This window comes from Meles meles, chromosome 18, assembly GCF_922984935.1.
Source record: "Meles meles chromosome 18, mMelMel3.1 paternal haplotype, whole genome shotgun sequence".
NCBI classification, from domain to species: Eukaryota; Metazoa; Chordata; class Mammalia; order Carnivora; family Mustelidae; genus Meles; species Meles meles.
Genome location: NC_060083.1, coordinates 14,029,579 through 14,054,480, shown reverse-complemented (window position 1 = coordinate 14,054,480; position 24,902 = coordinate 14,029,579). Strand labels below are relative to the sequence as shown.

General features: G+C 39.9%; 1 protein-coding gene and 1 non-coding gene across 3 annotated transcripts in view; one reads left to right on the top strand and one right to left on the bottom strand.

Moving 5' to 3' along the window:
* The window catches only part of DHRS7B (dehydrogenase/reductase 7B), a 59,453-nt gene extending 35,296 nt beyond the window's left edge, over positions 1-24,157 (bottom strand). Inside the window, exon 1 of one of the 2 annotated variants that reach the window (XM_045984321.1) lies at positions 24,097-24,157. In XM_045984321.1, the coding sequence (XP_045840277.1) occupies positions 24,097-24,116 (20 nt within the window). In that variant the 5' untranslated portion in view covers positions 24,117-24,157. Of the gene's footprint in view, positions 1-7,789; positions 7,928-24,096 lie in introns of those variants that run through there. The other variant, XM_045984322.1, reaches the window with a different exon arrangement.
* LOC123930411 lies at positions 14,535-14,669 on the top strand. Its single transcript, XR_006816110.1, has one exon. It is a non-coding gene; the product is annotated as a U4 spliceosomal RNA (small nuclear RNA).
* Positions 24,158-24,902: the final 745 nt, after the last annotated feature.

Here is a 24,902-nt window from a genome sequence, read left to right as displayed (position 1 = left end):
AAAACTTGTAGTGCACTGACTTTTATGCTAGAAAACATAAAGGAAGGAATTTCACAAACTGAAAGGGCAAAAGGAGAAAAAGAGCATAATAACCTGAGAGGGGTTTTCCATAGCCAACTTCTAAGCTTTCATTTAAAAATAGCCTAGCGAGTGCCCGATCACTTTATTTTCAGCATCCTAGCAAACTGCTCCCTGAGACACAGCTATGTCTCCTCAGGACAGGTCCATGGTAGGGAGTCAATAAACTTTATTTCAACTACTCCTTGATTTCCTGCTCTTCCCCAAACATATTTTTCCTCTTCTCTCTGAGCCTCTTCAGGCTTTAAAAATATATATTTGGCAAATTCCAGAATCTATATTAAAAGAAAAAACACCTGCAATTGAAAACATCTTTTATACATTCACTATATTTGCTGTGAGCGTGTAACAGTATAAGGGCTACCTTTTAAACTGCATTAAAATATACACTGTTACGTAATGAAGCTTTCTTTTTTTTCCCTGGTGATATAAAAGTTAATAAGCTTAGCCACAGAATGAAGTAAAAGCAAACAAATTTTAAAGCCAATTTTAGGAGCCAAGAAATGAAAGATTTGTCTCTTTCCTTCCAGCAAAATGCTGATGGTTGTTGAGGTTGGGTACAGGGTATATGGGAGTTCACCATACTATTCTGGTTTTGTGTATCTTTGAGCATTTACATAACTTCTACTTCACTCTCAACTTTGCTAAAGTGAACAATTAGCTACACTCAAAGTATCAACTTTGCAAAATAACATTAGCTAATGGTTATTTCTTAATAACCCCAAGTAGAACACCATAGGGGACAAACTGACCAATGTTAAGTTACGGTGCCATCTATCTGGGGCAGCATGGCAGGTGGGGTCTTGATTTTGACCTTTCCTGGGACTTGAGACCAGGTGACTACAGAGTAAATCACCAGACTTTTCCAGGCTTCCCCCTCCTGCTGTATTTTCCAAATGAGCTTGCTCCAAGCTACATTACTCATCCTCTCCTAATCTCTGTCTATATTAGAAGCACCGATTGAAATCCAGCTCCAGGGCCCCACCCAGTAAAGATCTCTGAAATCAGTAATACCAGAAAAAATGGACCTGGGTGGGAATCTGGACTCTTGATGCCCTCCTCTGATGATTTTGATACTAAAGTTAGAAGCCCCTGAAGATCTCCGTAATTGTCGACTAACAGAGATGGGCGACTCTGAGGGTAACGAGGGCTATCTGCCAACCTCCATTCACAGGGTTGGGGTAACTGCCTTTTTTCTAGGTTCCATCAACAGAAGCCCAGAAGAGGCTCCCAGCAAGACCCTCCACCCCCACCCCCACCGCAATACCCAACCCCGCCACCCCCATATGCCTGGGACCACTGAGACCAATCTCATCATAATTTTTATAGATGTTTACATCAGTCACCAGAGGAAGTCCAGGTCTCTTGAGACATCCCCGGGCTCCCAAACCATTCTGTGCACTCCCTTTTCTGACCCCACCTCCCACCCTTCCCCATATTAACCCGTGGTCCTCTTGGTCAGTCAACAGCGAAATCACTTGCATCTTAACTCACATCTTCTACTCTGGACAGCCCCTTCACCATCCTGTTCCAACAATGTCTGGCTCCTCCTGCGGACAGACTACCCTGCAGACCTCTGCAGTGGTGGCTGTCTTCTCCCCCATACCCCTCACAAACTGGCTCGAAGGTACAGTGGGGCCATCTTTGCTCCTCACTATTCCTTTCTCCCTAAAACTGCCCAGCTGTGCCTCTTCTTTGTCAGACTACGTCACACACTGCCCCTTCTTATAATCACCTGCTTTCCTCTTGGCCACCACCATCCCCCACACCCCGGCATTACTTACAAAAGATTTTTAGCTACTCACTGTTAACTCTCTCCAGCACATTTCCTGTCACCAGAATTCTTGGAGATTTTACCAGCAAATGGGTGCCCCTTCCTGTGCCTTAGTTCTGTGACCACTCCTCCACCTACTTCGGCCACTCCCATAGTCAAACAGCAGCCCTATACAATCTTCACATCCAACACCCCATTCTGGCTATCGCCTTCCTGAATTTATTATCACACAGATTACATCTAAACATCTTGTCCACCCAACAGTGTTAATAATGATTCCTGCTTTAATACGATCTTATAACTTTTACAAAAATTAAGAGAAAACATATTTACAGTCTGTTATAGCTACCCACAAGTTAATCATTTCCAGGGCTCTTTATTTCTACCTGTAGAAACAACTTACAGTCTGGAGTCATTTCCTTTTGGCCTAGAGGATCCCTCAGTATTTCTTTTTTTTTTTTTTTAAAGATTTATTTTTTTGACAGATAGAGATTACAAGTAGGCAGAGAGGCAGGCAGAGAGAGAGAGAGAGGAGGAAGCAGGCTCCCAGCCAAGTAGAGAGCCCGATGCGGGGCTTGATCCCAGGACCCTGGGATCATGACCTGAGCCGAATGCAGAGGCTTTGACCCGCTGAGCCACCCAGGCGCCCCTCCCTCAGTATTTCTTGAAAGGTAAGTCTGTAATCAATAGATTACCTCATCTTTGTTCACAGGAGACCATATTTTACTCTCATTTTTGAAGGATAGTTTTAGATGTAAAATTTAATATAGGATTTGGTGTTGACAGTTTTTTTGTTGAACTTTAGAACTCCACTGTTCTGTGACAAGCATTATTTTTCCAATTATTGTTACACTTTATTTTTTAGAGCTATTTTAGGTTCACAGCAAAATTGAGCAGAAAGTAACGATTCTTTTATATCCCTTCTTCTCACTGGTGCACAACCTCCCCCACTACCACCATCCCCCATCACGATGGTAAATGTTACAACTAATGAACCCACAGTGACACATCATTACCAACCAAAGTCCACAGTTTATATTAGGTTTTCTGTTGGTGCACATTCTACGGGTTTTGAAAAATGTATAATGACATGTGCCCACCACTGTAGTATCATATAGAATAGTACTGCTGCCTTAAATATTCTCTGTGCCCAGTGATTCATCCCTTCTTCCCCCACCCCAACTCCTGGCAACCACAGATATTTCTACTGTCTCCACAGTTTTGCGTTTTCCAGAATGTTAGACAGTTGGAATCATACAGTATGCAACCTTTTCAGAGTGGCTTCTTTCACTTAGTAATATGCATTTAAGGTTTCTCCATGTCTCCTCATGGTTTGATAGCTCATTTCCTTTTCACACTAACATTTTCTCGTAACACAAAAAATATATGTAATATTCCTGGATGTACCAGTTTATCCCCCTACTGAAGGACATCTTGGTTGCTTGCAGGTTGCGGTAATTATGAATAAATATGCTAAAAACATCTGTTGGCAGGTTTTTATGTAGACGTAAGTTTTCAATTTATTTGGGTAAATAAGTGCAATTGCTGGGTCACACGGTAAGAGTATGTTTAATTTTGTAAGAAACTGCCAAACTGTATTCCAAAGTGGCTGTGACATTTTGCATTCCTACCAGCAATAAATGAGAGTTCGTGTTGCTACACATCCTTGCCAGCATTTGCTGGTGTCAGTGTTTTGGATGTTGGCCATTCTAATACGTGTGTATTGATATCTCACTGCTGTTTTAATTTGCAATTCTCCAGCGACATACAATGTTGAACATCTTTTTCATGTTTACTTGCCGTCTGCATATCTTCTTTGCTAAGGCGTCTGTCAGTCTTTTGCTCCAATTTTCAGCTCTTCATTTTCTTACTATTGAGTTAAAAAAAATTTTTTTTAAATTTATTTGACAAAGATCACAAGTAGGCAGAGAGAGAGGGGGAAGCAGGCTCCCCGCCAAGCAGAGAGCCCAATGTGGGATTATGCTGGGAACATGACCTGAGCGAAGGCAGAGGCTTTAACCCACTGAACCACCCAGGTGCCCTATTGTGTCTCAAATTAAGAGTTCTTCAGATACTTTGGATAGCAGTGCTTGATCAGATAGGTCTTTTACAAATATTTTCTCCCAATCTGGCTTGTCTTCTCATTTTCTTGACACTGTTTTTTCCAGAGCAGAAGTTTTTAATTCTAATGAAGTCTAGGTTATCAAGTATTTCTTTCATGGCTCATGTCTTTGGTGTTACATCTAAAAAGGCATCAGTATACCCCAGATTATCATGGTTTTCTCCTACATTATATTCTAGTTTTATAGCGTTGTGTTTTACATTTAGGTCTGTGATCCAGTCTGAGTTAATTTATCTGTGTCTAGCTTCATTTTTGTGGGTGTAGGTCCGCAGTTGTTCCAGCATCATTGTTGAAAAAACTCTCTTTGCTCCATTGTATTGCCTTTGCTCCTTTGTCAATGCTCCACTAAGTATAGCTTTGCGGGTCTATTTCTGGGCTCTCTGTTCTGTTGCATTGATCTGTTTGTTCTTTCACCAATTCCATACTGTTTTGATTAGTATAGCTTTACAGTCCTGAAGTTGCATGGTGTCATCCTCCAACTTCCAAGTCAGCCATTCTGGATCTTTTGCCTCTCCATATAGATTTTAGAATCAGTTTTTCAATATCCACAAAATAACTTGCTGGGATTTTTACTGAGATTATGTTGAAATCACAGACAAGCTAAGAAATGACATCTTGACAATATGAGGTCATTCTACCTGTGAACATGGAATATCTCACTATTTAGATCTTTTATTTCATATATCAGAGTTTTGAAGCTTTCCTCATGTACATCTTGCACATATTTTGTTAGACTTAAGTACTTCATTTTTGCGGAGGGGGGAAGCTAACAGAAATGATATTATCTTTAACTTCAAATTCCATCCATTGCTGGCATATAGGAAAGTGATTGACTTTTATAAATTAACTATGTATCCTATACTCTAGCTATAATTGCTTATTAATTCCAGGAGTTGTTTTTGTTTGTTTGTTTTGTTTTTACTGATTCTTTGGGTTTTCCATATAGACAATCATGTCATCTGTAAAAAAAAAAAAGACAGTTTTATCTTCCTTCCCAAATAGTGTACTTTTTACTTCCCTTCCTCATCTTATTGCGATAGGACTTCCAGTACTACATTGAAAAGCAGTGGTGAAAAGAGCATTGCCTTGTTCCTAATCCCAGTAGGGAAGCTTTGAGTCTGTCACTATTAAGCAGGTTGATGTTGGCTGTAAATGTTCTTTGCCATTTGAGGAAGTTCTCTTCTATAACCAGTTTGTTGACAGTTGGGTTGTTTTTGTTTGTTTTTTAAATCATGAATGGGTACTGGATTTTGTCAAATGCTTTTTCTGCATCCATTGATAGGTCACATAATTTTTCTTTTTCAGTATGTTAGTGTGATGGGTTATATTAATTGATTTCTGAATGTTCAACCAGTCTTACATGCTGAGATAAATTCCACTTAGTCGTAGTGTATAATTCCTTTGATACAATGCTTGATTCCATTTGGTAATATTTTGTTGAGGATTTTTACATCTATGTTTGTAAGAGATATTGGTCTGTACTCTTATTTTCTTGTAATCTCTTTGTCCAGTTTTGGTATCACGGTAATATTGGCTTCATAGAGTTAGGAAGTATTCCCTCTACTTCTGTCTAGAGACTCTAGAGAATTGGCATAATTTCTTACTTAAACATTTAGAGAATTCATCAGTGAACTCTTCAGGTCTGGTGCTGGTGCTTTCTACTTTGGAATATTAATTATTAATCCCATTTCTTTCACAGATATAGGCCTATTCAGATTGTCTATTTACTCTTGCATGAGTTTCATGCATTGTGTCTTCCAAAGAATTGATCGATTTCATCTCAGTTATCAAGTTTGTGGGCACAGTATCATGTCCATGGGATCTGTAGTGATGTTTTCTCTTTTTCTTCTGATACTAGCAATGTCTTTTTTTTTTCCCCCTTTCCTTATTAGTCTGGCGAGAGGCTTATCAGTTTTACTGGTCTCTTCAAAAAATCAGCTTTCAGTTGGGGTGCCTGGGTGGCTTAGTGGGTTAAAGCCTCTGCCTGCAGCTCAGGTCATGATCCCAGGGTCCTGGCATCTAGCCCCACGTTGGGCTATCTCCACAGTGGGGAGCCTGCTTCCCCCCTCTCTCTCTCTGCCTGCCTCTCTGCCTACTTGTGATCTCTGTCTGTCAAATAAATAAATAAAATCTTTTTTAAAAAATCAGCTTTCAGTTTTAATTTTCTTTACCAATTTCCTATTTTTCAACTTCACTGATTTCTACTCCAATTATCATTACTGTTCTTACTTTTGATTTAATTTGTTCTTTTTCCCAAGGTAGAAACTTAATTACTAATTTTGGATTTTTCTTTTTTTTTTTTTTTTTTTAAAGATTTTATTTATTTATTTGACAGAGAGAGATCACAAGTAGGCAGAGAGGCAGGCAGAGAGAGTGAGAAGGAAGCAGGCTCCCTGCCAAGCAGAGAGCCCGATGCGGGACTCGATCCCAGGATCCCGAGACCATGACCTGAGCTGAAGGCAGCGGCTTAAACCACCGAGCCACCCAGGTGCCCTCTTTTTTTTTTCTAATATATGCATTCAATGCTACAAAATCCTAAGCATAGTTTTCACTACATTCCATAATTCTGATAAATTGGATTTTCATTTCCATTTAGTTGAAAATATTTTTAAATTTCAGATTTCTTCTTTGACCCACATGTTATTTAGAAGCGTGTTATTTAATTTTCCACGTATTTTGGGGCATTTTCAAACTACCTTTCTGTTATTGACTTCTACTTTAATTCCAATGTGACCTGAAGGCGGACAATATATTATTTCTATTCTTTTAAATTTGCTGTGTTTTATGCCCAGAACATGATGTATCTTGGCGAATGTCCCATGTGAACTTGAGAATAATTTGTAATTTATTGCTGTTGGATGAAATATTCTATAAATGTTCATTATATCCAGTTGATTGATGATGCTGTTAACTTCAAATATGTTCTTACTGATTTTCTGCCTAGTGAATTATGTTCATTTCTGATAGACAGGTATTAAGTCTCCAATTACAATAGGCGATTTGTCTATTTGTCTTTGTAATTCTATCAGTTTTTACCACACGTACCTTGACACACTGTAGCTGGGTGCATACACAGTTAAGGAATGTTGTCTTTTGGGATTATTTTTTACTCCCTTTATCATTATGTAATGCCCCCTCTTTATTCCTGATCACTTTCCTTACCCTGAAGTCTACTCTAAAATTAATACAGCTACTCCTGCTTTCTTTTCATTAGTATTTGCATGATATATCTTTCTCCATCCTTTACTTTAATCTTTATGTCTTTAATACTTAAAACAGGTTTCTTGTAGACAACATAATTTTGGGTCTTGTTTTTTGATCCACTCTGAAAATTTCTTTCTTATGATTGGTATATATAGACCACTGAACTTTAGAGTGATTATTTGTATAGTTAGATTAATATGTACTATATTTGTTACTCTTTTCTCTTTGTTGTCATCATTCTTTGCTCCTATTTTTATCTTCTACACTTTTTCTACTTTTTGGAGTTTTAACTGAGAATTTTATGATTCCATTTTCTCTTTTTTAAATATCAGTTATACTTCTTTTTAAACTTTTTTTTAGTGTTTGCCTTACAGAACACAGCATATATTTATAACTAATCCAAGCCCACTTTTAATTAACATTCTACCACTTCACAGATAATGCAAGTTACAAAATACTAATTCCTTTCTTCCAACTCTTAAATCAGTGCTGTCATTCATTTCACTTATACATAAGCATATACCCACAACCTGATACATTTTTCCTATTATTATTCGAAACAAACTTGTTAGGCCAATTAAGAAGAGGAAAAATAAAAGTTTTTACTTTACCAATGTTCTTTCTTCTTTGACGTATACCTGACTTTCTGATCTATACCATTTTCCTTCTCTGAAGAACTTCGTTTAACATTTCTTGCAAGGCAAGTTAAAATTCCCTCAATTTTTGTTTGTCTGAGAAGACTATTTCTCCTTCACTTTTGAAAGATAACTTTCCAGGGTATAGAATTCTAGGCCTTTTGGGGCACCTGGCTGGCTCAGTCAGTGGAGCATGTAACTCTTGATCTCCAGGTTGTGAGTTTGAGACCCATGTTGGCTGCAGACACTACCTAAAAAATAAATATTTAAAAATTTTGTTTAAAATTTCTAGGCTTTTTTCTCTTAACATTTTGGAAATTTCATGCCGTTCTGTTTTTGCTTATGGTTTCTGAGGAGAAATCAGATCTGTTTCTTATCTTTGTTCCTCTGTGGGTAAGGTTTTTTATTTTTGTAAGGGGGGTAGTTTTAATTTCTTCCAAGATTTTTTTTAATCTTTGATTTTCTGAAGTTTAACAATAGTATGCCTAGTTGTTCTGAGATTTTCTTGACATTATCTTGCTTGGTATTCCCTGAGCTTCCTAGATCTGTGGTTTGGTGTCTCCGATTAATTTGGGAACATTCTCTATCATTATTGCTTCAAATATTGTTTCTGATTCTTTTTCTTTTCCTTCTGATATTCCCATTATGTGTATATTACATCCTTTGTTGTTGTTTCACAGTTCTTATATATCTCTGTCTTTTTGCTTTTCAGTTTTGGGAAGAAAGGACCAGAAAGGAATATAGCAAGGAACAGAAAGGAATAGAAGAGAAAGTTCCTACTGTCATATGCTCAAGCTCAGAGATTCTTTCCTCAGCCATGCCCATCAAAGACATTCTTCATTTCTCTTGGTGTTTTCTAAGTCTAGCATTTCTTTTTTTACTCTTTCCTATATTTTCTATCTCTCTGGTTATATTATCCATCTGTTCTTCCATGTTGTATTTTTTTTCCTTTTAAACTCCTTAGCATATTAACCATAGTTTTCAAATTATCAGTCTGAAAATTCGAACTTTCTTGCTATATCTGACTCTGGTTCTAATGCTGTTCAGTCTCTCCAAACTGTGTTTTTTGTCTTTCAGTATGCCTGGTAATGATTTCTTAAAAGGCAGAAATCAGAAGGCTCAGTTGGTTAAGCATTTGCTTTCAGCTCAGGCCAAGACCCCAGGGTCCTGGGATCAAGTTCCACATCAGCTCCTTGCTCAGTGGGGAGCCTACTTCTCCCTCTGCCTCCTGCTCCCCCTGTTGTGTTCTCTCTCTCTCTCTGAAAAATAAATAAGTAAATAAAACTAAAAAAAAAAAAAAAGGCAGAAATGATGTACTGGTTTAAAGGAACTATAGTAATAGGCCTTGAGAAATGTAGAGGCAGTGGAAGCATGCTATGGTTCAATGATTAGATCTAGTCTTGTGGTGAGCCTAGCCTCTGAACTGAGAACTTTATCAGTGGTTCTCAGGGTTTTATCCCCCTCCTTAGATAGGACAGGATGACCAGAGGGACCTGGAATTGAATATTTCACTTTCCCTAAGAAAGTTCCCTAAATAAGGGAACTTATTTTCCCTTTCCCTAAGTAAGTTCCCTAAGTAAAAGGGTTTCTCCTGAGGGCAGGTTTTGTTAAGAACAAAACACTCTGCCATATTTCAAAACAGTTACTTTTCCCTCCCCGTAACAGAAGCACAAGGGAATTTTCTCCCAATATTCACTGTGAGGGCCTGGTGGAAGTCCTGGAGTCAAAATTCACGAAACTGTGAGGCCCACTTTAGACTGGGTCCCTCCAGAGTTTTTAACTCTCAGACTTTTCCACATTAAGCCTCCAGCAATTTTCAATTACAGTTCAAGTTTTCCTACAGCAGTACTGCACGAATAAGTATGATTGTCTGTATCCACCCGTCTTGCCAATTTTGGTGGCAACAGTTTGCTTTGTGATCTCGTGACTCTGATGGATCTAAGAGTTGGTTGATTTTTCCATTTGTTTTGCTTTTTACTTGTTAGGGTGGAAGGGCAACTTCTAAGCACCTTATGTATTGAATAAGAAACCAGAAGGTCCAACACCATTCTTTAAGACGAGAAGTTAAGCCATTAATCATATATGGTTGTTCCCTGTATATGAGGAGTAATTTTTCACTTACTGCTTTTAACTTTGATCTTTGGCTTTCAACAGTTTTACTATGATGTATCTAGGTGAGAATCTTTGGGCTTACCCTACCTGCACTGAATTTCCTGGATATATATACCGATGTTTATAGTAGCCTGAACAAAATCCCCCAAAGATGTTCACATCCTATTCCCTGGAACGTAAGAGTATATTACTTGATTTATATGGTTAAAGGAACTTTACAGATACGATTAATTAAGGATTTCAAGATGGGGAGATTATCCTGCATTATCTGGGCAGGCCCAATACAATCACAAGAGTCCTCATAAGAGGGAGGCAAGAGGGATGAGTCACAGAGTAGATGTGACAACAGGAGTAGAAATTAGAGTAATATAAGGAAGGGGCCCTGAGCTAATAAATGCTGATGGCCTACAGAAGCTGGAAAAGGCAAATAAACAGATTCCCTCTAGAGCTTCCAGCAGGAACACAACTTTGCTGCACCTTGATTGTAGGACTTCTGACCTCAAGAACGACAAGGTAATAAATTTATGGAGTTTTAACCTATTACATCTGTGGTAACTTATTATAGCAGCAATAGGGAACAAATACAATGTTCTTCACCAAATTTGGGGACATTATTTCTTTTTTTGTTATTTATTTATTCATTTTGGAGAGAGAGAGAGGGCATGAGCAGAGGTTGGGGGGAGGGGTGAGTGGAGACGCAAGGGGAGAGGGAGAAGCAGGTTCCCTGCTGAGCAGAGAGCTCAATGCAGGGCTCCATCCCAGGATCTAAGCCAAAGGCAGTCACTTAACAACTGAGCCACCCAGGTGCCCTGGGACATTACTTCTTTTTTTTTTTTTTTTTTAAAGATTTTATTCATTTATTTGACAGAGAGAGATCACAAGTAGACAGAGAGGCAGGCAGAGAGAGAGAGAGAGGGGGAAGCAGGCTCCCCGCTGAGCAGAGAGCCCAATGCGGGACTCGATCCCAGGACCCTGAGATCATGACCTGAGCCGAAGGCAGCGGCTTAACCCACTGAGCCACCCAGGTGCCCAGGACATTACTTCTTTAAATACTTTTTCTGCCCCATTCTCTCTTCTAGGACTCCCAACTGATAGTATACTTGATATTGTCCCAAGGATATCTGAGGCTCTATTAATCTGTCTTCAACCTTTGTTCTTTTTGCTATTTTCCCCTAAGTATGAGTCACAGTTTCCTGTTTCTTCAACATGTCTTATAAATTTTTTGTTGAAAACTGGTTATTTTAGATATTACCTTGTAGCAACTTCAGATTCTCATCCTGTGGAGACTGGTAGAGTCTTTTAAAATTTGACTTTTAAAATTTGTTTAATAACTTGCCTGTACTAAACTTAAGGATTTTTTTTTTCACCCACAGTATGTGGCCACTGATGTCTCTGCTCAGTTTTTCTTTTCTTCTTATTTTTATTTTTATGCTTGGATTCCTACTGGTGGTTATCTGAATATCTTAATGGTCAACCATTGTATGTCAGTATCTGCCCAAACACCTCAGACAAGTACAGCTTCTACCCTTTGCAGATGGATCTATGTGTGGTATGGGAAGTAATTTCAAAATTCAAGCAATTTTCAAGTCTTCATCAGCTTTTACTTTTCATCAAGCTTTCTCATGACTAACTCCTCCGTAGTGCACACTATCCAGGGATGTGTGGGATAGCCTGGGGCCTTTCTAGCAAAGTATGCTCATACATAGCTTTCCAGACATCCAGAATACATGGGTCCTGTCAAATTTCTATCTCGTCTATTGGTTCACTGCTTGCCCAACCAGGGCCACAACATAAGAATAAGAAAGCTGCTGGGCATGGTTTCTTGTTTTCTCTCTGTTCTCAACAAGTAGCCCCAACAGTGACATAGCTGTTCACCTTGTTCAACTACTACACTAACTGAGCTGAGGGGATGGGATGGGATGGGATGGGAGGAGCCCTGGCAGGAACACCAGAGATTCCCATTGGTCTCACCTAATGTTCAATGCATTCTCATGAAGAAATGCTTCTCAAATTTGTTGTGTGTCTTTGGTCAATTTCCGGACCTCTGAAATGGTTGTTCCTGACATATGTCCTATTTTACAGTTGGTTTTTTGGGGAAATTTGCAACCTCTTTATCATAGCGGAAGTCTTCTCACCTCATCCCAAGGACTGAATAGACTTTTTCCTACTACTAGAAATTAAAACTGATGATCATAACGCAAACCTAATCAAATGGAAATTCTCTCAATTCATCAGATCTGAATGTCTTCATAATCAAATACTGCATGTCAATTAGAAACTTTCAAAAGAATTTTGATAATGGCTTATCAGATGTGATGTGTGGCCAAGTTAAATTTTAAAATGGGGGGGAGCAGTTAATTTTAATTTCAAGTTTATGGATAGCAAAAAAAACCATACTAGAACGCTGTGAAATTTGCTTCTTGTTGTAAGAATTTACACTTCCTCACTTCATCCAGTATCCCTGGCCTGATGTCAGTTGCTACAGGTGTCCAACCACACCTTTCTTCTGATAAAATGCAGAACCAAATTTTGTTTCTTACAATTCAGTAGGGTTTTTTTCCAATAAATAATTTCCTTTTAAATTTCTCTTGATTTTTACCTAAGATCAACTTTCCAGCTACCATTTTTCTATTGAGATATAAGTGACAGGTATGATAACTTCAAATTAGTGATATGATACAGTAAACTGTCTTTGGATCCAGCCAGACCTAGGTTCAAATACCAATAATCAGACTAACCAGGTAAGTGTCTCTAGACAAGCTACTTAATATTTCAGCCAGTTTCCTTATCTGCAAAATATGTCTAATACCTGCCTCACACAGTTGCAGGAAGGATTAAAATCATACCAATTATCTCTACGGTTACTGGGTTATCTACTTAAAAATTTGGTAGGTAATATCAGAAAGGGTGAAAAGAAGGAACAAAGAAGGGATGCCTGGGTGGCTCAGTTAAGCGTCTGCCTTTGGCTCAGGTCATGATCCCAGGGTCCTGGGATTGAGTCCCACATCACGATCCTTGCTCAGCGGGGAGCCTGCTTCTCCCTCTGCCTGCCATTCCCCCTGCTTATGCTCTCTTTTTCTCTGACAAATAAATAAATAAAATCTTAAAAGAAAAAAAAGGAACAAAGAAAATGGATAAATTTATCTTCGTTGCTATGTCTAGCACTCACGGGTGGCCAAATTAACTATTTAAATTTCATCTCTCCTTATCCACCGATTAACAATGAAGTGACCTTCTCTTTTTTTAATCCGCCTTTTCATTAATTGAGACAGTTCTCACAGTATGATATTCTACCATACACAACACCTGAGGAACATAAGACATTTTCCTACAAAGCTGTATTTAAATTTTATTTTTTAAACAATTTTTGGGGGGCATTACTGCCAAGAAACATTGGAGAACACTGGAGAAAAATAAGTACCATAGTTTTTAAATTTATATACTGAATTTTTAAAATTCCCTACCTTTTCTCAAAATAGATTCCTTTGGAAACCTTATTACTGCTGAATCTGCTAGAATATAAGTTTATACAAATAAACTGTGGAAATGATATCAGAAAATCCAAAAAACGACCATAAGTCCATCTGGATACCACAAGTTAGAATACCTACCTTTGCTAGAAAATCCTTAATACACCTATATTTTCATAAGTGTGGATTCCTTAAACTGAGGCAGTCCAGCACCACAACTGAAATGCCAATCACTATAATTACATGGCGGAGCAATGGTGGAGTCAAAATGTTGCCACCATTTATTTTCTGTTCTACGACAGAATTTATTTTCCACTGAGGACCCCAGCTTCCCTACCTATAAAATAAAGAAATAATCCTCATTCTACACACATCTCAAGACAGTTATGAGATAAGAGATAGCGAGGGAATAGTTCCTCGTGTACTATAAAGTGATGAATGAGATCCACTGGAATTACTTATCCCAGCTGCTAGAAACATCCTCTGCTGTGGCATGTTTAACTCATGTGAGTGTTTCTCAACCTGAAAATCAGATCAAGAACAAAGCCCAGTCTGTTTGATGCCTCATGCCAGAGCTCCTAGAACACCTGGCTGTACTTGATCTGTCCGCATGTGGACTCTCTCTGGAGGTTTAAGCCGCTCAATTCTGTTTCCTGTGCCAGACACAAGGTGTATGTTCAATAAATATTGTTGAACGAAGGACAAACAAAGGGGCAGCATATGTGAAATGAGCAAACTGAACACTGGGCTCCCTCGAGGTACTCCTATCTCCTAGTTTTCAGGAGCTGGAACTTCAGGCCCCAGTAGCTATACCAAAGAGCGGAGAGCAAGAGCTCTAACACTTTTGTACAACCTACTGGATTGGGCCCTTGGGAGGTGCATGCACAGTATGTAAGAACCACTCTTTGTCACAATTTGTCAATGTCCAGGTTAAGAAGAGAGAAAAAAGCTTGCCCTTTGTAAAGACCTGTCAACTGATAGGAAAAGAAGGACAATGATGCTTTCAGATGCTTTTTATATACTACAGAATGCTACAATGTCACAATCTTTCAATTCCTTGAAAATTTAGCAGAAATTACTAGATATCCCAACTCCTCAAACCAGAAGTACATTTCTATTTCTAATATAATTCATCTTTTAGCTTTGCGCAGTGGCAGTATCGTAGCCAATGAGGTTTATCTGAGGCGCGATTATTGCTAATTGAAAACTTTTCCCAATTCATCTTTTACCTATTCTGTGACAGTTTCTAACACACACGAGGACTTTAATAGAGTGAAACAACAACAGTAAACAAATGTCCAAACTGTACTTTAAAAAAGTAACTTAAAAAAAAAGTAACTTTTAGCTTGTTACCATATATGGCTACTGTGTAAAGACAAGTAATTATTAAACTTTTTTTAGTGTATGCAACTTACTGGGCTACATAATCCATACCTGAGATCTCATTTCCTCCTCATAGCAATACTATGAGGTAGGTATGATAGTAATTTCCATCTGCTAAATGAGAAAATCACATAGCTACCAAGTGACAGAATAGAGATCTGAACCAGGTTTTCAGACTCTAAAGTCCACATTACCCCCTTAAATGGGGGTAAATAATAATAATATTAGTAATCCTTTAGTTGGAGCCTTAAAAAGGAAGAATTTTAATACTGTCTAGATGTACAGATCCCCATATTCAGCTGCAGTCACCCAAACAAAATACAAAGGCTTTTATGCAAGAATTGAATGTAAACAAGCTAATCGCTTAACAGAAACTCAGTACAATTTCCTTGATTCAGTTTAGCTGTTTTTTTTTTTTAAGATTTTATTTCTTTATTTAACAGACAGAGATCACAAGTAGGCAGAGAGGCAGGCAGAGAGAGAGGAAGGGAAGCAGGCTCCCCGCTGAGCAGAGAGCCCGATGTAGGGCTCTATCCCAGGGTCCTGGGATCATGACCTGAGCTGAAGGCAGAGGCTTTAACCCACTGAGCCACCCAGGTGCTCCCAGTTTAGCTAATGTTTTAAGCCAATCTGGACTGTAATAATATACTCACAGAGAATTTTGACGTAACAGTAGTTTCCTAATACACCTTCCAATTTAAAACTGCTAAGTACTACTCATATAAACCTAGAAAACCTTACATCTCCCTTCAAAACATAGTGCTCCCAGTGCAAACATGACCTTACTTGATAAAATAAAGCTCTAGCTACAGCAAAGTAGTTCAAACTACTGGTAAGCAACGTTGCATTAATTCAGCTGCTATCAGCAGACCACTCCCTCCACAAAGTAGATGAGTAGACAAGTTTCAGGTTACCATAAGGACATGGGAGGGAGAGCCCAGGCAGAATCTAAAAGCATTTATTCAATTTCCTACCTTGGTGGGTGGCAAGCAGCTTCCAAGCTAAATTTATTTGCCATTCAACCTCAATTTCCAGCCTCAGGTCTATAGCTTTCCAGAACAGATTAATGGAGAGTTCATTTCTGCATTAAAATCTTAACTTTACCTACCAAAGAAAGGTCTCATATGTCTATAACTGGGGTTAAAAACAAGACAAAAGACCCAAACAGTCATGTTTGGTAAGCCCCACATCACCAAACCAAGTCGTAACTTAGTTACAGTCTCAGACTCTTCCAGAAGTGGAATCTTAAACCAGCCGATCAGGAATCACCTGGTCAGCATTAGTGAGGTAATCTGTCTGACAGACCCCTGCCATCTCCTAAAGGAAAGTGACTTTGCCAAAACCAATCCACATTTTGCTAGTATGACTTCCTTGTTCCCACTCTCTTCTGCTTATAAGTCCTTCATTTTGTATAGCTCCTTGGAGCTCCTTTCTGTCTGCTAGATGGGATGCTGCCTGATTGATGAATCACTGAATAAAGCTAATAAAATCTTTAAATTTTACTTTTTTGAATTTTGTTTTTTAACATTGGGTCGAACTAAGAAATGACATTATTGACATTAAGGAGGACAAGACAAGCCCTGGAAGAGTTAATTCGAGAGACAAGAGTTTTGGCTGGAAACTACCAGGAGGACCAATATACATTTTTCTTTGAATCAATGTACAAGAAATTATGGGCTACATTTGACCATTTGAGGGTATCCTAACTATGCAAAACTACATGGAACTCACTTAAAAGTCCTCTTCAGAATAATCCCCATTCGGCGCCTGGGTGGCTCAGTGGGTTAAGCTGCTGCCTTCGGCTCAGGTCATGATCTCAGGGTCCTGGGATCGAGTCCCACGTCCGGCTCTCCACTCTGAAGGGAGCCTGCTTCCCTCTCACTCTCTCTGCCTGCCTCTCTGCCTACTTGTGATCTCTCTCTGTCAAATAAATAAATAAAATCTTTAAAAAAAAAAATAAAAAAAAATAAAAAAAAAGAATAATCCCCATTCTGTGTGTGCTCTAGTCCAACATCTTATTACACTGTAAGTTTAAGTAAATTTTTAAAATTGACTTTCTGTTTCCAAAGGGAAAGAGATCTTTTTTTCCTCCCTCCTTCTTCTTAGAGCATTTCTTTGAATAACCTAGTATTTGTATAAAACTTTCCTCTGTCCTTTGATATGTGTACAAATCTTTTTAAAGGTTAAATAAGCTAGCCGCAGAACTCAGGAATGTTTTTCCATTCCTAAAAGCCATCTCTTTTAAATGTTAATACCCAGGAAGAAAGTGCCCCCTCTCCCAATCACTGTAGTTTAGCCTACACACTCTATTCCCTGCACACCGAGAGATTGAGAGGTTTTATTTTTGCTTTAGATAAAGGCAATTAATTAGTACAGATGGCCACCCCAATTACCAGGTGAATTTAGGAGGAACTACCAAAGCATATATATCAAATGGTGCTGTCAAGTCTTCTTACAAGATTACCATTAATCTTGAGACTGTGTATGTAATGAATTTTAAATGGTAGAGTTTCTTTTTTGTTTTTGTATCTCATTAGCAGAGTTCTTGCGATGTACCCCAGTCCCAGTTAATGCTTATTCAAATAACAGAACTAGCTTCTTTCATTCTACATTTGCAGAGACCATTTCTTAGGTGGGCAGATCTTAACTTTTCCCCAACATAAATGTGGAAGAATTTAATTCCCTGCTTTCCCAACTCTGATGGCTCCCTCAATACGAGGGAAAAAAAAAAAAAAAAACCCTCCCAACAAGAGTTTTTTTCAGGGACTTAGCCCATTACTGTCATCTGAGCACCGGATCCTCCCATATCATTGCCTTTGTGACACCTTCACTTGGATTATTTCAAAGACATCTTTTTCAAAACTGAACTCGTGTTCTTCCTCCAGGGGTTCCTATCACAGAAGCACAAGCTGGAAAATGAAGAGTCGGCTCTGACACCCCCCTTTCCCTTCTCATCCCAGAGTGAAAATATGAACAAGCCCTATTGATCCTACCTCCTAAACAGTCCTCAAATCCACTGGCTTTTGCGTCCTCTGAGGAGCCAAAGTGACCTTTTACTAACACAGTCCCGCTGATGATACTCTCGTGACTGAAATTCTTCCACAGCTTCCCACCATTCTTAGGAAAAGCCTTAAATCCTTGGCATGACCTATGAGGCCTGTGTGGTTGACCCCAGCCTATCTCTTCAACCTCATCTCCCTGACTCTCTCCCTCCCTCTCTGCCTTCCAGCCCTAAATGGGAGCTTACACTCCATGAGGACTGAGACCACGACTATTTGCTCATGCTGTGTCTCTAGCCCGGTGCCTAGCACATAACAAATGCTAAATAAATATATGTTGAAGAATAATGATAAAACAACTGCAGTACCTCAGGGGCACCAGGGTGGCGCAGTCGGTTGGGCGTCCGACTCTTGATTTTGGCTCAGGTCATGGTCTTAGGGTCATGGGATCTAATCCCACGTTTGGCTTCCGGCTCAGCACAGTCTGCTTGTCTCTCTCTCTGCTCCTCCCCCTGCTCACGTTCTCTCTCTCTCTCTCTCAAATATCTTTAAAAAACCTGCAGCATCTTAAATGGAAGGAAATAAAACATTAAATTATGCATGGCGAAGGAAAAGAATGTCCTTATACATTTGTATCCTAGGTGACTAACATAGGGTGTGGACCACAGTGCAGCTATAAAACATTTGTTAAATCATTTAGCAAACCAGAGAAAATATGATGAAACAAAATATTGACACTCAGTGTCTATTTAGCTTTGTAGTAGAAATTACCAATGCCAATTAAGTCTCCCATTTAGGTATTTTCCCTCCTCTCACCCCAATCCCCATTCTGTGGGCAACCAGAGGTCTAACCACATGTTTGAAGGAGACTGGACTCCAATCAGAGCTGGAAAATAGATACGGTTTGTGGAGTTCATTATAAATTCTGAGAAGCAAACAAACCAAGACTGGGGAGTGATACTGCTCTTCGGATAAGACCCCCACCTACATTTTGTGTTAGACTTGGGCAACATTTGCCATCCTTTGGCCACACAGTATATAAGACAAGCTCCTCCTATTCTTGAGGCTTCACACATGCCCTTCCCTCCCCTTGGTTCACTCTTCTCTTTGCCCAATTTAACTCCAACTCAATACTTAAAAGTCTCAGCTAAATATTTCCTCAACAGAGCCTCCCTGTCTCTCCTCACTCCCTCCTGCTGCCAAATGGCCACATTATACATTCTCATAGCACCCTCTACTGTCCTCCACAGCATGCACCACAACCATAATTAATATTTAGTTTGTAATGCTTTTTCTGCCTATCACCATTGTTAGACTTAGAAGCAACCTGACAAGAGGGATTGTGTCTGTTTTGGCCATCACTGTATCCCCAATACCTAGCACATTGCTGGTAGAGAGTAGGTGTGTTCTGCTAAATGAAGGAATGAATGAAATACACAGATAAGCACCAGCTTCTGGAGTACGTAGAACTGGTTTTGCCCTTACTAGCTCTTTGCCTTTGGATAAATTTCTTTCCATTTCTGAGCCCATTTCTTCCTCTAAAAATAAAAAGAACTATTCCTACTTTACAGAGTTATTGTGAGAATTGAGTAATCCAATAAAATGTTTAGCATAAAGTCAGGCACACAACACTCAATGAATGTTAACTATTATAATTATGCAGAAAAAGAGGAAAGTATGTTAGGGAAGACACATTCCATGCTCTTGACTGGAACACAAACACGGCTCCCTTTATACAAACATACAGTTGCAAATCTGAATAAAATATTTTAAGTACAGTATAGGAAAGTATTATCTAAGAGAACCCTGAAGAAGAGATCACAAGCAGTAATTTCTTTCACATTAGCTATTACATCATTCTTTCAAGGTATGTGTGCTATGGGGCACCTGGGTGACTCAGTCAGTTAAGCATTTGCCTTTGACTCAGATCATGATCCCAGGGTTCTGGGACTGAGTCCCACGTATCAGGCTCCCTGATGAGCAGGGAATCTGCTTCTCCCTCTTCCTCTATCCCTCACCCCTGCTCATGCTCTCTCTCTGTCTCTCAAATAAATAAAATCTTAAAAAGAAAAAAAAGATATGTGTCCTAAAGCAAGGGAACAACTACATCAAAATGAAAAGCTTCTGCAGAGTGAAGGAAACAATCAAAACTGGGCACCTGAGTGGCTCAGTCGGTTAAGTGTCTGCCTTCGACTCAGGTCATGATCCCGGAGTTCTGGGATCGAGCACCATATGGGGCTCCCTCCTGGGCAGGGAGTCTGCCTCTCCCTCCACCTGCTCCTCCCGTGCTTGTGCATTCTCTCTTTCTCTCACTCTCCTTCTATATCAAATAAATAAATAAAATCTTAAAAAAAACCACATTAATTCGAAAGGATATATGTACCCCAATGTTTACTGCAGCATTATTTACAACAGCCAAATTATGGAAGCAGCCCAAGTGTCCATCGACAGATGAATGGATAAAGAAGATGTGGTATATATATACAATGCACTGTGTGTATATACATACATATATGATAATATTCCCTGTGTATGTATATATATATATGTATATTGTATGCGAATATTGCATACATATATTGTATATGTATGTATATTGTATAGTATGCTTATTATATATATAATATATTGTGTATGCGTGTGTATATATACATCTATGTACATACATACATATAATTCAGCCATAAATAAGAATGAAATCTTGCCATTTGCAACAACATGGATGAAGCTAAAGAATATAACACCAAACAAATTAAGTCAGAGAAAGACAAATACCATATGTTTTCACTCATGTCTAATTTAAGAAACAAAAGAAATGAACAAAGGAAAAAAAAAGACAAACCAAAAAACAGAGTCTTAAGTGCAGAGAACAAACTGATGGTTACCAGAAGGAGGTGGGGGGGGGGGATGAGTGAAACAGGTGAAGGGGATTAAGAGAACACTTAATCTTTTTTTTGAATTAACATATAATGTATTATTAGCCCCAGGGTACAGGTCTGTGAATCATCAGGCTTACACACTTCCCAGCACTCATCATAGCACATGCCCTCCCCAATGTCCATAACCCAACCACCTTCTCCCTACCCCACTCCCCCCAGCAACCCTCAGTTTGTTTTGTGAGAGTAACAGTCTCTTATAGTTTATCTCCCTCCTGATCCCATCTTGTTTCATTTTTTCCCTTCCCTACTCCCAAACCCCCCACTTTGCCTCTCAAATTCCTCATAAGAGGGAGATCATATAATTGTCTTTCTCTGACTAACTTACTTTGCTCAGCATAATACCCTCTAGTTCCATCCACTTCGTTGCAAATGGTAAGATTTCATTTCTTTTGATGGCTGCATAGTATTCCATTCTGTGTATACATATATATACATACACATATGTATATATAATACAATATATATATGGTATTCCATAGTATTCCATTGTGTGTGTGTATGTATATATGTGTGTGTGTGTGTACATACCTACATATATACCATATTTTCTTTATCCATTCATCTGTTGACAGACATCTAGGAAGAGAACACTTAATCTTTTTTTTGTTTTTAAAGATTTTATTTATTTATTTGACAGAGATCACAAGTAGGCAGAGAGGCAGGGAGAGAGAGGAAGAAAAGCAGGCTCCCTGCTAAGCAGAGAGCCTGATTCAGGGATCAATCCCAGGACCCTGGGATCATGACTTGAACTAAAGACAGAGGCTTTAACCCACTGAGCCACCCAGGTGCTCCGAGAACACTTAATCTTGATGACCACTGAGTAATATACAGAATTGCTAAGTCACTATATTGTACAAATGAAGCTAATGTAACACTGTGTTAACTAGAATTAAAATTTTAAAAATAAGAAAAAAAATTTTAAATAAAAATTAAAAGAACCCTCAAAAAGATGTTTATAAAGCCAAGACTCTTTCTGGATGTGAACTGATCATGCATTTATGTGGCTTGCACACTCTTGTATACAGTGTCAGGTTCTTAAAAAGCAAAGTACATCATCAACCCATTAAAGCAGGGCAGCAGGGTTCCAGACCTGCACTTCAAAACCTAGAGAACCTCAGTCCAGCTGTGCTGACCTTGGCCCAGGATATGCAGATATCTGGCTCTTGCCTTTAAGTGCCCTTCCCTCCCAGCAGGAAACTCCAAGACTTAATGAGAAAATGTCCCTTCATTCCAGAGTTCTCCAGCATCTGAGGGTAACCTTTCTCACCCTTCTGGTATATTCTACATTCCCCAAGATAATCCCCTTTAAAATTGCTTCTGTTCTCTCTTAAATTCTCCAAATTTAGACACATCATTCAACCTCTCTGAGCCTCAATTTCTTCATCTGTAAAAAATGGAACTAAAATAGTACTTCTCCCGGCACATGGGTGGCTCAGTCAGTTAAGCATCTGACTATTGATTTTGGCTCAGATCATGATCTCAGGGTTGCGGAACAGAGAGCCCTGTGTCGCACTCAGGCAGGAGTCTGCTGAATATTCTCCTTCTCACTTTCCCTCTGTTCCACCCCTCCCCAGGGGTGTCTAAAACAAATAAATAAGTCCTTAAAAAAATAATTAAGATAAGATAGTACTTCCGTCTTGGGCAAATGGCTCAGTATATGCCATAAAATTAAAACATGGTAACTACTGTTTTAGTGTTTCTACCAGATCCCTAATCAATCTACAATCCAGGAAAAAATTTACAACAAAGATCCTTTCCAATGATATAAATTTTTGTTTTGTTTTGTCTTCTCCAAAGTCTGTGTTTTCTACAATAAAAGAAACCCTCCACCCAGGGATAAAAGGAATGATCCTAAAGAAGCTTCAAATGTTGTAAAGAAAAATAATAGAACAAATTAGGTGGTCTTCTGTCTCCTGAAAAAGATTAATTCAGCAAAACATAATTTATGCATACGCATCTTTATAATGCCTCCTTTTAAAGCAAGCCCTATTGGGACTACATAAACTACAATCAGCTGTTAATCTGGAATCTTCACCACACTGTCTTTGGGGATAACAGAAGGTCAGCCCAGAAAATCCCAGCGAGAAGAAGCACTCAGCCTTACTGGTCACTCCTGACCAAGGCCCCCAGTCAAGACCCTACTTATTCCTCCCATCTCGGCTCCTCCCCATCGTAAGCCTCAGGAGAAATAAAAACAATCATTACCTTAGGAAAAAGTCGAGAGACTTCCGTATGTTCTAAAAGCCTGCCTCCCCCAAATATTTGTTGTCTGTCATCTCGGCTTTCCTAACTCCACTGAAAGTAGATAATACCACCCACTTTATTCTTTTGTGGTGAAGAGTAAGAGAAGTATCTACAAGAGACAAGAGTCATAAGTTAGTTCCCCTCCCTACCCTTCTGAAGAATTAGCTCATTTTTACTAATTGTATCTCTGGATCACCAGGCTAAGGATCCCTTGTTCCACGTGCCACTCCCTTAGAAACCCCCACCCCCATACGGTTGGAAGACGCGTAAAGCACTTCCTGGCAATTCCACTACAAGAATCAAGTATTAGCTCACTAAACATAGGTGTCTATGAAGCCCAGAAGTAACTTCTCAACTCGCAATCACTATCCCAAGGGAAATTAAAAGAGAGTTCTATGGGTACCACTTATTTCCTAACTACTGTGTGGCAAACACTAGGCGGGGTGCAGTCTACTGGCAATCTCATTGACGTTTCACAACCACCTCACGAATATGGGCGTCTTATGCCCCAAATTACTGCTGAGTACCCAGGCGCCAAGAATTTAAGACATTTGCCCAAAGTCGCACAGGCAGGAAGCGGCGGAGCAAGGACTAGGGGAGTAAGAGGTCTGAAACAAGCCACTCCCGCGGGGGCTCCACAGTCAACTCTCTCCGCTGCCGTGTGACAAACGGGATCTCCTTCGCTAATCCTACGTCTCTAACGCCAGGCTCCAGTGCCACCAGCCTCTAGCGCTCGAGCGTGGGTCACGCCCGCTACCGCGGGGCTTCACGTCGGTGGGTGCGGAATCGGGGAAAGGGACAAGCCCTAGCCTGTGCGGGTCCGCCGCCTCATTTCAGCCCCTCCCAGCCGCACACACTGTCCCGGGACCCAGTGAAGGCACCTGCCGCCCAAAGAGAAAGCGCTAGAGGCAAGACTCGAGTGTAAGCGCGAGAGCAGAGTCTCCTCAGAGCGGGGGTGGGGCGGCGGTTGGCAGAGGCCGGCTCGGGGTGTGCGGCCTCTGCTCGGCCTCTGCACCCGCTTGCCTCCCTTCGCCGGGGCCGGGAATGCACTCGAGTCGGGATACACCCGCGCGCCTCAGTACCGGGCCTGTCCCTCCGCCCCTCGCCACCGAGATCGCTTCCTCCCCAACCCCTACCTGGTCGCCCCTGTGACCATGGTCAATCAACTTCATCCTCCCGCCTCGGAAGTGACGCGAGACTTCGCTCGCCCCGCCCGCGAGGCGCCGTCCAATCCCGGCCTTTAGACTGCGCGTGCGTGTCGGGCGTGCGTTCCTCGAGGTGCCGGAAGGAGGCGCTGGACCCTAAGGTCTGAAAGGCGAACTCCTACCTAAGTGCCTTTCTTCCATCTTTAGTAGGGAAATTCGGAAGGCGGCGGTTTGGGTTTCGTGCACTCTCTCGGTGGCGTGTTGAGTTGGGGGGGAGTGGTCGGTACACTGGAGAATGTTAAGACTTACTATAAATCATAAAGACATCATTAAAACAGCAATATATAAGATCAGTGGAAAAGAAGAGGCTAGAAACAAACCCACATGTAGTCATATTTTTTCCCCACAAAGGAGCCACCATAAAGCAATAGGAAAGTTATTTTCAGTAAATAGACCTAAATCAATTGAATGCCGATATGGAGTGGGGGTGGGTAATGAGCCTTGACTCCTACCTCGTACAAAAAAATCAATTCAAAAGTAGAGCTAAATGTGAAACGTACAGCTCTAGAAAATAACACCACAGTATTGTGACCACGGGTTAAGGAAATACTTTTTACCAGGACACAGAAAGTACCGGCCCTTAGAGACAAAGGTTGATAAATTGGGCGTCCTTAAATTTAAGACATGGAAAGACAGAAGAGAGTACCATGCAAGGAATAGAGCGGAATATGCAATACATACAACTGAAAATGATTTTTACTCAGGATATATAAGTATTCTTGCAAGTAAATTTTTTA